The sequence below is a fragment of the Dryobates pubescens genome, chromosome 11 (genome assembly GCF_014839835.1).
Source record: "Dryobates pubescens isolate bDryPub1 chromosome 11, bDryPub1.pri, whole genome shotgun sequence".
NCBI classification, from domain to species: domain Eukaryota; kingdom Metazoa; phylum Chordata; class Aves; order Piciformes; family Picidae; genus Dryobates; species Dryobates pubescens.
In genome coordinates, this window is record NC_071622.1 from 30,349,815 (window position 1) to 30,362,296 (window position 12,482).

The window sequence follows — 12,482 nt, forward strand, 5'->3', positions numbered from 1 at the left end:
AGGATCTCTGTTCATTTCTCCAGCATTTTAAAAGACTACCACATTAAAGAAGTAAATTATTGTAACTTGGAATAGCATCCAGATCCAACATAGCTGTGCTGAAAGCACGACAAAAAACAAACGCAGAAACATTTGTGTTCTCACGACCTCAAAATCCCTGCCTGTTAAATTAAACGCCCTTCATCTTAAAATAAAACTCAGGATTTCTATTCTGTGTGCAACACTTTGAAGTGAAGAGCATCCCCTTTTTTCAGTTAAGAGATGGCAAGATACCAACTTATCATTCAGGCTTGAACTATGACAGCAACAAATATTAAGCAGTTACCTGCTGTTCAATTTCATTCGATGCATCACTTGTGGAAGGACCTGTCATTTCCTTGCTCATGAGCTACAGAAAGAGGACACAGGAAAAAGAGGTTAAATTAGAGGTCAAGTATTTCTAAATTCACTGTTTACTGAGTACCAAGTGTATTTTTCACCATTTCTTTGCATCTCTTCAACATATCAAAACAGATTAATGATGATTACAAAACCTTCATGGTTAGTGAAGGTGTCTTAAAAATCCAGAACAAGGTGACTTTCTGAACCTCCTCCCTCCCCAAGTTAACCAAGTTAGCAGCAACATTTCATTGGATGAATCTGATCTGTATCTGATCTGTTGAAGTTACTGCTACTCAGATGTCAAATCAAATGGAGTGAACCAGAAGACAGGGTTTCACCCAATTAGTTTAAATAGTTACCATACTTCTTTGTGTCACATTTATTGCCACTAAGCAAAGAACAGGAACATTAAGAGAGCTCTCACTTATATCAAGTACAAAGATATAAACAGTATGTTTATCAACAATTAAACAACTTTGCTTCTTACTCAGGAATTGCTTTCTACAGCTACCTGAAAGGACATTGTAGAGAGGCTGGTGCTGTTACACATGACATTTTCTTTGAAGTCAGCATCTGGTTTTGCCTCCCTCCACACTACTCTTCAATCCTGAAGCTCACAGATGTGAGTGACTGCAGAGCTATGCTGTGAGCTGGATCACCGAGATGATGCAACTAAGAACAAAGTAAGCTGCAGGGGGAGCATGGTACAGCAAGAATAAAGGAAATATGGCTGGGAGTTTGCAGATCAGATGCTAGAATGGTCTGTCAGAACAATGTAGCCTCACAGTGAGTTACATTCAGCTCAACTTTTAGCCTGGGACAGAAAATCCAGAACCTGACTCACCATACACTCATCAGCTGGAAACTAGATACATTTCTTATGTGAAACAGGGTATCTTAAGCATTTATTGTCGCCACAAGTTATTTGCTTGGGCATATATACATGAGACTAAAGTAAAAACCCTTTTGTTTGGTCTGGGGCCTCTTGGTCCTGATCTTCCCAGATAATTTAAGGAAGTACTTGCACTCCTCCCTTACCTTTGCTTGGATTGAAAGAATTTAAAGATCAACAAATGGATATTCAAACTTCTCAACTGCATTAGGCTATGAGTTTCTTACTTACCTCTTGAATGGCAGTCATGACAACATGCTGAACAGACTCCTCAAGGGTCATGATATTTTGTATGTGTTCTGTGAAAAAGAATTTGTGGTGAGTCCTGACAACTTCATATCAATGGCTTGAGTAGCATGAAATACTGTTTGCAGAAAGATCTGTTCTCTATAAAGCTTCTTCAAAACAGGTAGCAGTCTTTATTATAGACAGCACTATCATTAACCAGCAACATTATCACCCAGTATTATGGTAGATATTATCATCCCCTAAGTGAACAACTTTGTACTATGCAGAATAAGGACATTAAGATATTTACATGGCTCCTTTTCCATGTGCAGCCTGACAGTTTGTTTCCCAAATACTCTTTGATGCAGTCATTTCTGACTAGCTAAAAATTTTATCTGTTCTATGAAGAGAATCACATGGAAGATTCCTTAGCCAGAGCATTAAGCATTAGCTCCTGCATGGGGAGCGAAAACTTAACCAATTCAGTCTTGAGCCTCTGAAGATGAACAAGTGTCAGCTTCTAATGTAAGTTTTTAGTTTAACTTACTATTCAAGTGCAAATAAAGCAAGTTTTAGGTCTTGGCACATATTTGAACAAGTATGAACAATACACACACACACTTCAGACTATTTTTGAAAACCAAAGTTTTGAGTTTTAGTCACAGAAATTTCCCACAGGTTCTCCACCTTGAAGTGAATTCCAATTTCAGAGTAAGCATGCAACACACTAAAAAAGACCTTTTACTATATGTGAAAAAATAAGAAAGGTTTTTTATATCTCTTCCACCTCAATCACCTGAGGCTGTTTGCTGAACAGATAAGGGTAGTGTGTACCTTGTTTCCTTTCACAGTTGACTGCACAACCTAAAATAAGCTGCAGCAGCCTCCCCAGTTCAGTGGGATCCGAGTTCTCGGAGATCTGGTTTAAGTCTGGAATAAGCTCTTCTGAAATCTGCTGGCCCAAGAACTGAAAACAAACAAAGAGAGCAAATAGACTCCAACTTTTGTACAGCAGAAATCTGGACTCAGCAAGACATCCAAAGAAAGTGGTCTATTAATAAGTTTTTTTACCATGGAAGGGAAGGATTTTAAACACTAAAAATACTGGTTGATGAGAGAGTACACAGCAGAATCAGACCAGAAAATATGAAGAGGCTAGATAAAGTGAATGTTATCTATTTTATGTAACTCCTTTGTTACAGGGCTTCATACATAAAACTCAGATGTCATACACCGAGGTTCTCTCTGGCACAAGCAAAGCTCATCCAAACATCTGTCTCTATCCTTCTGTCCCTGATGAGTATTTTCTGGGGAAGGGGTACTCCATCCACTGCAAGCCAGTGACCTTTACCCTATTGGGCATCTCCAATTTTTATACTAAAGAAGAAATAAATGAAATATATGCAACCACCTAGCAATTATTTACTGGAATGAAGATAGCCACTTGAGTAAGAGTTCTGTAAAATTGTTCCAGCAAACCCACAAGTTTCCCAAGTGTGGAGGTCTAGTTAACTGACCACAAATACAAGAAAAATCGACAGCAATAAGTTAAAAGTTCTTGGGATAGACTAAACTATTTCATATTGGAGGTCTATCAACACAGGAAAAAAGCCCCAAAATTTCCAAATTCAATTGCTTCCTAATACTTCAAAAAGCTCCTCATAGAGCTAAAGAAGTCCTATTTCTGGGGCTTACCAGAGAGCATCAGTCCTGCCAATACAGAAGGGTCTGGCAGGAAGTAGAACTTGTAGAAGTTAGGGTAAGTTAAAAACTTCAGTTCTCAAGTTTCTGTTTAGCTGCTACCTCGTTCTGAAAGCATCACTGCTTTTTCAAAGTGAGAGTTGCCCAGCAACTGAGCTTTTTCCTGCCCGTGCCTCAAATTCCATGCCGTTTGGCAGATTATGTCCAAAAATCACTCAGGGTCTAGAAATTAGTGTTTCCCTATCAGGATCTAGGAATCCTTTCCATGTATTAAGTGTACACTGAAACATCTATCATAAATCCATGGATGGGCTACATAGTGGCAACAAATTTCTTTTAACATACTGCTGTTGCTACCTTATCTCACCCTTTCCTCCAAACTTCTGCAGAGAGCTCACTACTTAAGTCACATATCCAAGGAAAGGGAGATAAAGGTCTACAAGACCAGGGAGCCATAAGATGACCTGGCAAGTTTATCCATACCATATCCACTACAGAACTGTCACCAAGCTCCATACAAAATTCAGCAATTTCTTGGTTTAAATTCAAAATATAGCTACCATAGTAGCATGGGAGAGGATAAACTATAACCCTTACTATGTCCAGGAGGATTTGCAACTTACCTCCCAGCTTCCAGGTGAGTATCACAAAACCTAAACTAGGGCTGCCAAAGCTGTTCTGTTGCATACAAAAAGACCAAAACATGACTAGACAAGAGCAAATATGAACACACACAGAGAAATCAACAGGATTCTGCAGCACAGTCCATAGGAGATTCACCTGGGCAACAACAGAGACACGGTTTCCATATTCCAGGAGTCCTATCTAAAATACATCTGCTGAAATTATATCCACTCAGACCTCTCACATAACCAGGTAGTTATTATATACTTTCTGCCCAAAAAAAGTCTTTACAATGTATGATTTTGCCAAGAAAAAAAAGCTAGGTGACAGAGAACAACAATTACAATGTTTAATGATTAGAAATTTTAGAATTGCTTTTTTCATACCTCGTGATAGTAGTCCATAATGCCTTGCAGTATCTTCTTCAGATTACTGGACTAATTGTTGTACATGAAAGAAAAGTTATAGGCTTTTATTAGAACTCTTAATTTTGCTGAAATTAAATGGCAATTTACAATAAAATGTGTACATAGCAGCTCTACAAAAGGACCCTACAATGACAGGGGAAAAGAAACATCTCAATGATGGATGCATCAACGGTGGAAGCACCTAAACTATCAGATAGCTCAGGTTCATTCAACGGAATCTAATAAAGTCTGATCTTAATGCCACAGGGTTTGGCCTGCTATATACTATCAGGATAGACACGATACCCAACCCCACAAGCTTCTGCTTACTTCAAGGTTTTGAATACCTTTATTCTCCAGTTGTCACCAACATCATCTTTAATGCGATTTAGCCACGACGCATCAAACCAAGCAACATCTCTGAAACAAAATTGAATGATTAAGTATCATAAAGCATAGACTTAAATAAATGAGATACCAGATTCCCAGCATTAAAGCATCAGATGTTTGACTACAGTGCCTAATGAGGCATGAATTCCTGGAGACTGCAAGTTATGTCACAGGAAATTTCCATCCTGCTGGCTGTATTAAGACACCAGCTTCCACGGCAGGAAGAATTTCTGTGCATGCTTGAGCTAGCTACAGCTACACAAGGATCTGGAAGGTCACGCTGAATATTTTTGCACCTGACAAAGCGATCACAATGATGTAAAGCAACATCCTCTTCTGATGTTTAATGCCTACTCATGTACACTTTGACAAATTGCAGCAACGGTTGAAAAATTCAAGGCACTTACCAAGTTAAAAACACACATCGCATTTTAAACCATTGGCGTTTGATGTTTTTTGCAGGTCTGTGATTCCCTCGGGCAAAAGTATATTCACTCTGCCAGCATAAATAAGGATGGGCTGCTGATGGAGGTGTTTGCACACACTGAGCTGTCAAGTGTTACAATCACAGCATATCTAATAATACCTTAACTTTTACACTGTGCTGTTTATTCACTAGTCTCAAAGCACTTAATAAAAGACAATTATTATCCTCACTTGCATATCAACCAGCTTGGTTGTAAAGAAGTCTGACCAGAGCCTATGGCAACCTAGTACCACAAACCCATGGGAGGTGACCCTCAGTAAACCTTCACTAAGCAGCCCTAAATCAATTTTTGCCATGCTCTACCAAAAGGATGATTTTTTCCTTACACAGCACTTTCAAAACCTTTTCAAGCAGATGGGGATTTCTGGGTTTGTATTTTTCAGACGGGGCTTTTGTTCGGAGTTCTTTTGGGGGGCAATGGCAGTGTTTAAATTTCTTGGTAATCAAAAATATAGTTTGAGCAAGAGATGGCAATTCAGATTTCTCCATATTAATTGAGCCAACAACAATAAAATTACAGTGATGGCCCTGTACCCAGGCACTCGACAAAAGACTCCTGTTACAACCCTCTCAAGTAACTGCAAATTTCAAATCTAATGTCAGCCAGTACCATTTGTCATCACACCAGTAAAAAAGGAATTATCTTCTTTTGATTAATAAACTATTTTTTAGTAATAGGATTGCCACTGAAGTTTCATAGTTCTTTTTTTCCATGCAAATAAGTTATCATTTAAATCCTAGAAATAAAGTCAAAATTAATTGAGCAGTCTTAAAAGAAAAGAGTACAAAGACATGCCCTCTGAACTTTTAGTTCCTCATTCCTACTTCCTGAAGCACGGATATCCATAGAAATGATGTTGATGGGAAAAATGAAGATCTTATTATTCTTGCTCAAGAATCCTTAAGTATTAATTTAATGGTGCAGTATTAGAATACCTTCTCCATTCCATCACAACTATTATTAATTAACTATTATGTCATACCCCCAAACAATACAAAGCCATGTCTTTTCCTATAAACCATCCACTTTAATTCTCTTCTTTAAAAGCAACTATGCACATCAAACAATGCCCTCAAAACATTAAATATCTCCTCTTGGAATTTAAGTAACAACTTACATTTGGTGAAGGACCTGGGCCATGGCAATCCCATTAGTCAAGTCCTGAACATTTCTGCAAGGCGCAGCAGTATTGAATGTCTGCAACTGAAACAGGGAAAAACACTGAATTTCTCACTCAGTAGACAGAGGTCAGAAAATTAGTTGCTATTTTCCTTCTATTTGTTAAGGTATAGGCGTTTAGCAAGATGCCTTTCTACCTGAGGCAGTTGAAAACCTTTCTCAACGATGCAGATTTTAAGTTTTTATCTCAATACTTGTGACTGTTATGACTAGTGGCATGAAACTTTAGAAGTCATGACACCAACAAAGAGCCTTGAAATTACCTGAAGGAGTGGAAGGGAGAAAATTATGCAAAAGTAGCGGAAAGAAACAGTTGTCTGAGAGCTACTACACACTTTAAAGACATGAAGACAGCTAGAAAAGACTGAATCATTTCAAGTCCTGTGAGCTGGCAATGTACTTGCTGGCAAATCAGAAATTCCAAAATTAAATATATTTCTATACATGCACAACTTCAAAAATATATTTTAAATCCATAAATAAACCCAAGAAACTTCACTATAACCTGAAGTTATTAAATCTTTTCCTGAGAGTGGTATTTTATTCACACACTATTTCTGGTGTTTAGAGTTAACACACATCCACACATTTTTTTCCTTGTTCTTTTCTAAGCATCGCACACTACTCAGTGTTTTAGCATAGGGCTGGCTGCAGCTTTACCCTATCTGCTTATTTCTGTCCAAAGATTAGGCAACAAAGGCCCAGTTTTCCCCTTTTCTCCTCTATTACAAAAGCAGATTATATATGGAAACATTTTATAAGCAGCTGCCTGATCTATTCTTGATGAATTGCTATTTGTAATCTTTGTGCTGTAACTGGTGCTTCCAGGCACAAGTACAATTACAGCCCCTTTGTAACAGGGCTATACAAACAAGATGCAACTCCCATCCTAAAAAAAAAATAAATTAAAAAATTTTAAAAATTAATAGCTTAAGTGCTTTGCAGCTAGCTTCTCTGCAAGCCACCCGAGTGACATGAACACCTGAACACCCCACAGACAGCTCTATACATAACAGCCTCATCATCAACCTGACCTATGATCCTAGTTTGTTACACAGCCATAGGCAGCTCTTCTGCTGTCCTGGTAATTTCTGCCTAAAATTCTGCCTGCTGCATGAATGAAGCCTTAAAACACTGAGGCGCCCCAGGTCCTCAGATCACTCCAAACTATAAAAAGTGACTATACTCTGAAAAGTGCTCCATTAGGCTCCAGGAAATTGGGTCTTAGAGTACTGCAGAGAGTACATTTCTATTTAACGGCCCTCAGTGAGGTTTCCTTCCATGAACTCACAGACGAGGCACCCTATGCAGCCACAAACTCTGCATCCAAGCACTCTGCAGGATATCCTCTCTTGTCAGTGTACCACCTGCTGTCTTTGCCTTGTTTTCTCCACTTCTTCTGCAGACAGTGAACAGACTCTTCCACAGCTGCCTTCTCCTGGAGCTTAAGTCTGTATTGACCTCTCACACTTCCCTCCTCTCACTGTTATTCCCATAACCAAGAGGACTCATCTCTTCAGCCAGTTCTGGAGTACTGTGTCCAGTTCTGGGCCCCTCAGTTTAGAATGATGTTGACTTGATGGAACCTGTCCAGAGAAGGGCAACAAAGTTGGTGAGGGGTTTGGAACACAAGCCCTGTGAGGAGAGGCTAAGGGAGCTGAGGTTGCTTAGCCTGGAGAAGAGGAGGTTCAGGGGAGACCTTATTGCTCTCTACAACTACCTGAAGGGAGGCTGTGGACAGGAAGAGGTTGGTCTCTTCTCCCAGGCAACCAGCACCAGAACAAGAGGACACAGTCTCAAGCTGTGCCAGGGGAGGTTTAGGCTGGAGGTTAGGAAGAAATTCTCTGTGTAGAGAGTGATTGGCCATTGGAATGGGCTGCCCAGGGAGGTGGTGGAGTTGCCATCAGTGGAAGTGTTTAGGAGGAGACTTGATAGGATGCTTGGTTGCATGGTTTAGTTGATTAGGTAGGTTGGATAATAGGTTGGACGTGATGGTCTTGAAGGTCTGTTCCAATCTGGTTTATTCTATTCTATTCTCATATGGAAGCTCCCCTGCACTTCCCATGAGGATGGTAATTTTTTTCTTAGTTTCCTTGTTTTCCTGTATTTAAGATCTGCAAAATGGGATTACCTCAATGTCAAACGCATTCTCCATTTTTTGATTTTGTATTGTATTTTAACTACCCCAAGCTTACATCTAATATTTGGACAGAATTAGCTACTACTACTGCAAAATTTTACTTCCCCCAAGACAATCAGCTCAGAACTAACTATCCTAGATGAGAGAAACACACAAGCCAGCTCATCACATGCTCAGGAAAATGAGAGCTCAGCAGTTCTTTTAAATACAGTCATCTTTATAATGATGAATAAACTAGAAAGGATAAAGTTTGCTGTTAATACTATTAAAAGATGTGGGATACAATAGAAACAAGAACAGATCTCCTTATAATCTCTGTCCACTGCAAAAATTGACTTCTTAAACTTACTGTGTTTACAATGTCCCAAATGACCTGTCTATCTGCAAGAGAGCTTCCCCAAACATCCTGTGAAACATAAGCTTCTTCAGAGGTCGCTGGTGAATGACCTGGTCAAGTGTGTTTGGGAAAGGGAAACACTTGAATCAGACTGGTGGAAAAGTGGTTTCCAGCTGTGAGAATTTGAGGCAGTTGTCATCCATACAAAGAGTGACCATATACTCTAAATATTTGTTTGCTTGCTTCAAAGAGAGTCTTATCAAGCCATGAAGAGAAAAAGCATGCAGCACAAGGGCTGGGCTTTTTGTATTTGTTTTTCAATTAAAAGCAAGTATTTTAAATCCTCTATTACAGCAAGTGAGAAGTCAGTAATCCCTGGTAGCTTACATAAAAGATTAAGTAGAACACCACCAATGGAAGCAGCTGTGACTGACAGCATTGGTTTCTAATACTACAGCCTTACTACCAAGGCAAAAACAGGCATGTAAGCCTATGAGTCAAGACTGAGCATGCCAGAATGCAGAGTGTGATGGCACAATACCATGATGCTGCCGTTTGGATATACCCCCTTGTAAATCAAAGAAACTGCTCAGCACAGGCACTACCATTTCACCTGAGCTTGTCAGAGCCAGGAAACAAAGCCTTAGAAGACCCTGTGACATGGAACACTGCTTTATGTAGGCCAGTATCTCCCAGAATAGAAACAGCTAATTAAAATTAAGCAAAAAGCAGGACAGAGAGTTACATAAACACTTAGAAATAATATGAGAGTAGAAGTATTAATTATGGGTTCTTTAAACACCAATCACTTCCTCAGAACAGATTATTACTGTACTTGCAAAACAAATGAAAGCTGTAGGCATGGGAAGGAGGTTGGTAGAAGCTGCCACAGACTTCAGGATTCTGGTAGCATCCTCTTTTTTTCCCAGATTTGATCAGTTTTACTAATTATAGCTTCCAGGAGCTGCTCTTGCTGAAAACCATTTCATGAACCTAGCTAAAATGCACCCTGCCACTGGCTACTACAAGAGAAGCAAGCATTTTTCTCTCAGACACACAGCTATTACACTCACACTCTACTCCTGAAAAATTTATTTTGTATCACGTAACACCCAGTGCCTTTTCTCTGGATCTGCTGAAGGCTCTGCCACCAACAGCTGTAAGTGAAACAAGAGTGTTCACATTACCCAGTGGAAATCAGCCTATCCAACTCTAGGGAATGCATGCCCTCAATTTCATCCAGAGGATGCAGGCTGGTGTTCTCTGTACACACCAGGGATGTAAGTTATGCAGACAGCCAGAGATTTCAAAGCAACAAAAGTAATTCTTAATCCTAGAATATAACAACTCAGAGTTAACATTACCACTGCTGCCAGTGCCAAACAGGGGTACACCTAATACAGAAAAAGCTTTCTGTTTAAGATATTACCATACATCTAGTTTCTAGTTTGGAGACAAAGACAGAAGCAGTCTCAGACCAGCACAGTACCAAAAGATACTCAACACCTGTTGTAATGGCACCTAAACACAAAAGGCTCTACTGCATCACTAGGCTTACTGCTGCTACACTTACTACTCCACTCCTACCCAGAGGGAGAAAATATTAAGGTTTATTTCACGTACACTAAAGTTTGTCTTTCTGAGTTAAAAAATGCTTTCTGCAACAGATTGGTGAGCTCAGTCTTAACAGATATTACTTCGGTACTAATATCCCTTGGAAACTGACATACATTTTCCCTATATTGTAATCGAGCTCCCTTGTGTTTTTCCTGTAACGTCCTCAAAACTTTAAATTCAATAACATCTTTGTTGCAATATTTTGTAAAATAAAAACAAGACGTGGCAGGAGGGCGCAGAAAGCCATGAACATCTCTTTGCTGTATTGATGCCTAAATATTAAATTCAGAAACCTTCAGAACCAGAGTTCTAAGCCCATTTCTCTTCAGATATACAGCACTTCATTCTCTCTCTCCCCGACTTTTTCTTTCCCCTATTATTCAAGTTGAAAAAAAGTTTGAAACATCTTAGTGTTAACAACCAGCTTTTACTAAGCTGTGAACTACAAATAGGGTGTTAAAGCTAAACCCACGCATCTGGCAATACACCTGCCACGTAGTGTATACAAAATGTGAACACACAGAGGTGGATGGCCATGTACATTAACGACACCACACAAAGCTCTTTCAGTTTAAGGCTAAAGTTCCACTAGCATTCCTTTAAGATCCATGGCATAGTTACAGCTATGCACTGAGAGGATACTAAAAATGCAAATTAAGTTTGTGAAAATCATTAAAAAAAATCAGCACGCCTGGCAGGTTTTTGAGGCAGAGTTCAGGATTGCACTGATCATGATGGACTTATCTGACTACCGAGAGGAAAACATAAAGAGCCCTTAAAAAGAGAGAGAGAAGTATGCATAAGGTTAAACTACAAAAAAAAATCCCACTCCAGATAACCAAAATTCTGAAGACCCACAAAATAGGATACAGAATGCCAGGAGGAGGATACAAGGTCACTAAAAGTATTGCCTCTGTAAGGTACTCACTTCTTTCCCTGATTTACACTTTACATAAGTGGAACACCTGCTATTACTTGCGAAACCCTTCACAGCAGGTAACTGTGGCTTCCTTGTCAAGACTTCACATGAAATGTCTATTTTTTCAGAGTTGCCTCCCTCAAAATATATTGCATCTGCAAGACCAGAATGACAGACAAGGAAGCAGGAGCTTAGAAAGATCAAGAGATAGAAAGAAAGATTGACTGGACTGGAAGATCTCAAAAAAGGTCTTTTCCAACCTTAGTGATCCCATGACTCTAAATGCACGTTCCTTGCACAGGCAACATCACACATTTGGATGTGCTACAACTGACTAATAAATGCTTAGCCAACTGAAAGCTGGTATGAAACGTTTTGAGGTTTCAGAACGCAATTAAAATTAATCACATGTATTTATTATTAATTACTGAGCGGTTTCCACGTTGCAGACACTGCTGGAGAACCACTACTTGGGGCCTACAGGGTATTCAAACGACCACATGTACGCTTCAAGGGTGATGACATTTCAGTGGAGGTATAAACACTTGTTTCTCTGCTGCGGCCATGCTTGTACCGCAAGCGCCACCCGCTTCTGCTCGGGCACCTCTCCCCCGCCGGGAGCGCCTGACTGCAGCCCGGAGGAGCGGGCTGCTCAGCCCCCGAGCGGCGAGTTTCGGCAGGCCTCGTTCCACCGCCTCCTCCAGCCTGTGGCGGTCGCCCACCGTCACCGCAGCAACGGCGGGAGGCCAACAGGTGCCCTCGTGCCGCTCCCGACCGCCCCCGCGAAGCCGCCGCCGCGTTCCGGGGCTCTGCTGTGCCAGGAACAGCCCTTCTCCATCGGGACAGGCTGTTCCTGCCTAAGCCCCCCCACGGCCTCCTCCTAGGAAGGATCCACGAGGACAGTGAAGACGGGCGGGGAGGAAGGCGTCGGTGCAGACCCCCCCCCGTCGCGCCACTCACCCAGAGGATGAGGCTGTCACAGAGCAGGAGGTCCGCCGGCTTCGCCTCCATGGCGGCGGCCACTTCCCCCCACTGGCCGCCCCCGCTCAAGGTGGCTGCGTAAGCACCCGATGCACGAAGCGCGCTTACGCCCACAACAACGCGCAATTGACGTGCCAACGCAGCCCACTCCACCCGCGCCGGTCCCAGCGGGGCAGGGGTGTCGTCGGGACGTACACG

At 41.0% G+C, this 12,482-nt stretch overlaps 1 protein-coding gene across 1 annotated transcript in view; it reads right to left on the reverse strand.

Annotated features, from left to right (window-relative positions):
- HOOK1 (hook microtubule tethering protein 1) overlaps positions 1-12,444 on the reverse strand; it is a 30,437-nt gene extending 17,993 nt beyond the window's left edge. The window contains exons 1-7 of the mRNA XM_054164947.1: positions 12,264-12,444; positions 6,229-6,314; positions 4,581-4,653; positions 4,213-4,263; positions 2,336-2,468; positions 1,505-1,572; positions 326-388 (exon numbers count right to left, since the gene is read on the reverse strand). Of these exons, the coding sequence (XP_054020922.1) occupies positions 326-388; positions 1,505-1,572; positions 2,336-2,468; positions 4,213-4,263; positions 4,581-4,653; positions 6,229-6,314; positions 12,264-12,314 (525 nt within the window). The 5' untranslated portion in view covers positions 12,315-12,444. The remainder of the gene's footprint in view (positions 1-325; positions 389-1,504; positions 1,573-2,335; positions 2,469-4,212; positions 4,264-4,580; positions 4,654-6,228; positions 6,315-12,263) is intronic.
- Positions 12,445-12,482: the final 38 nt, after the last annotated feature.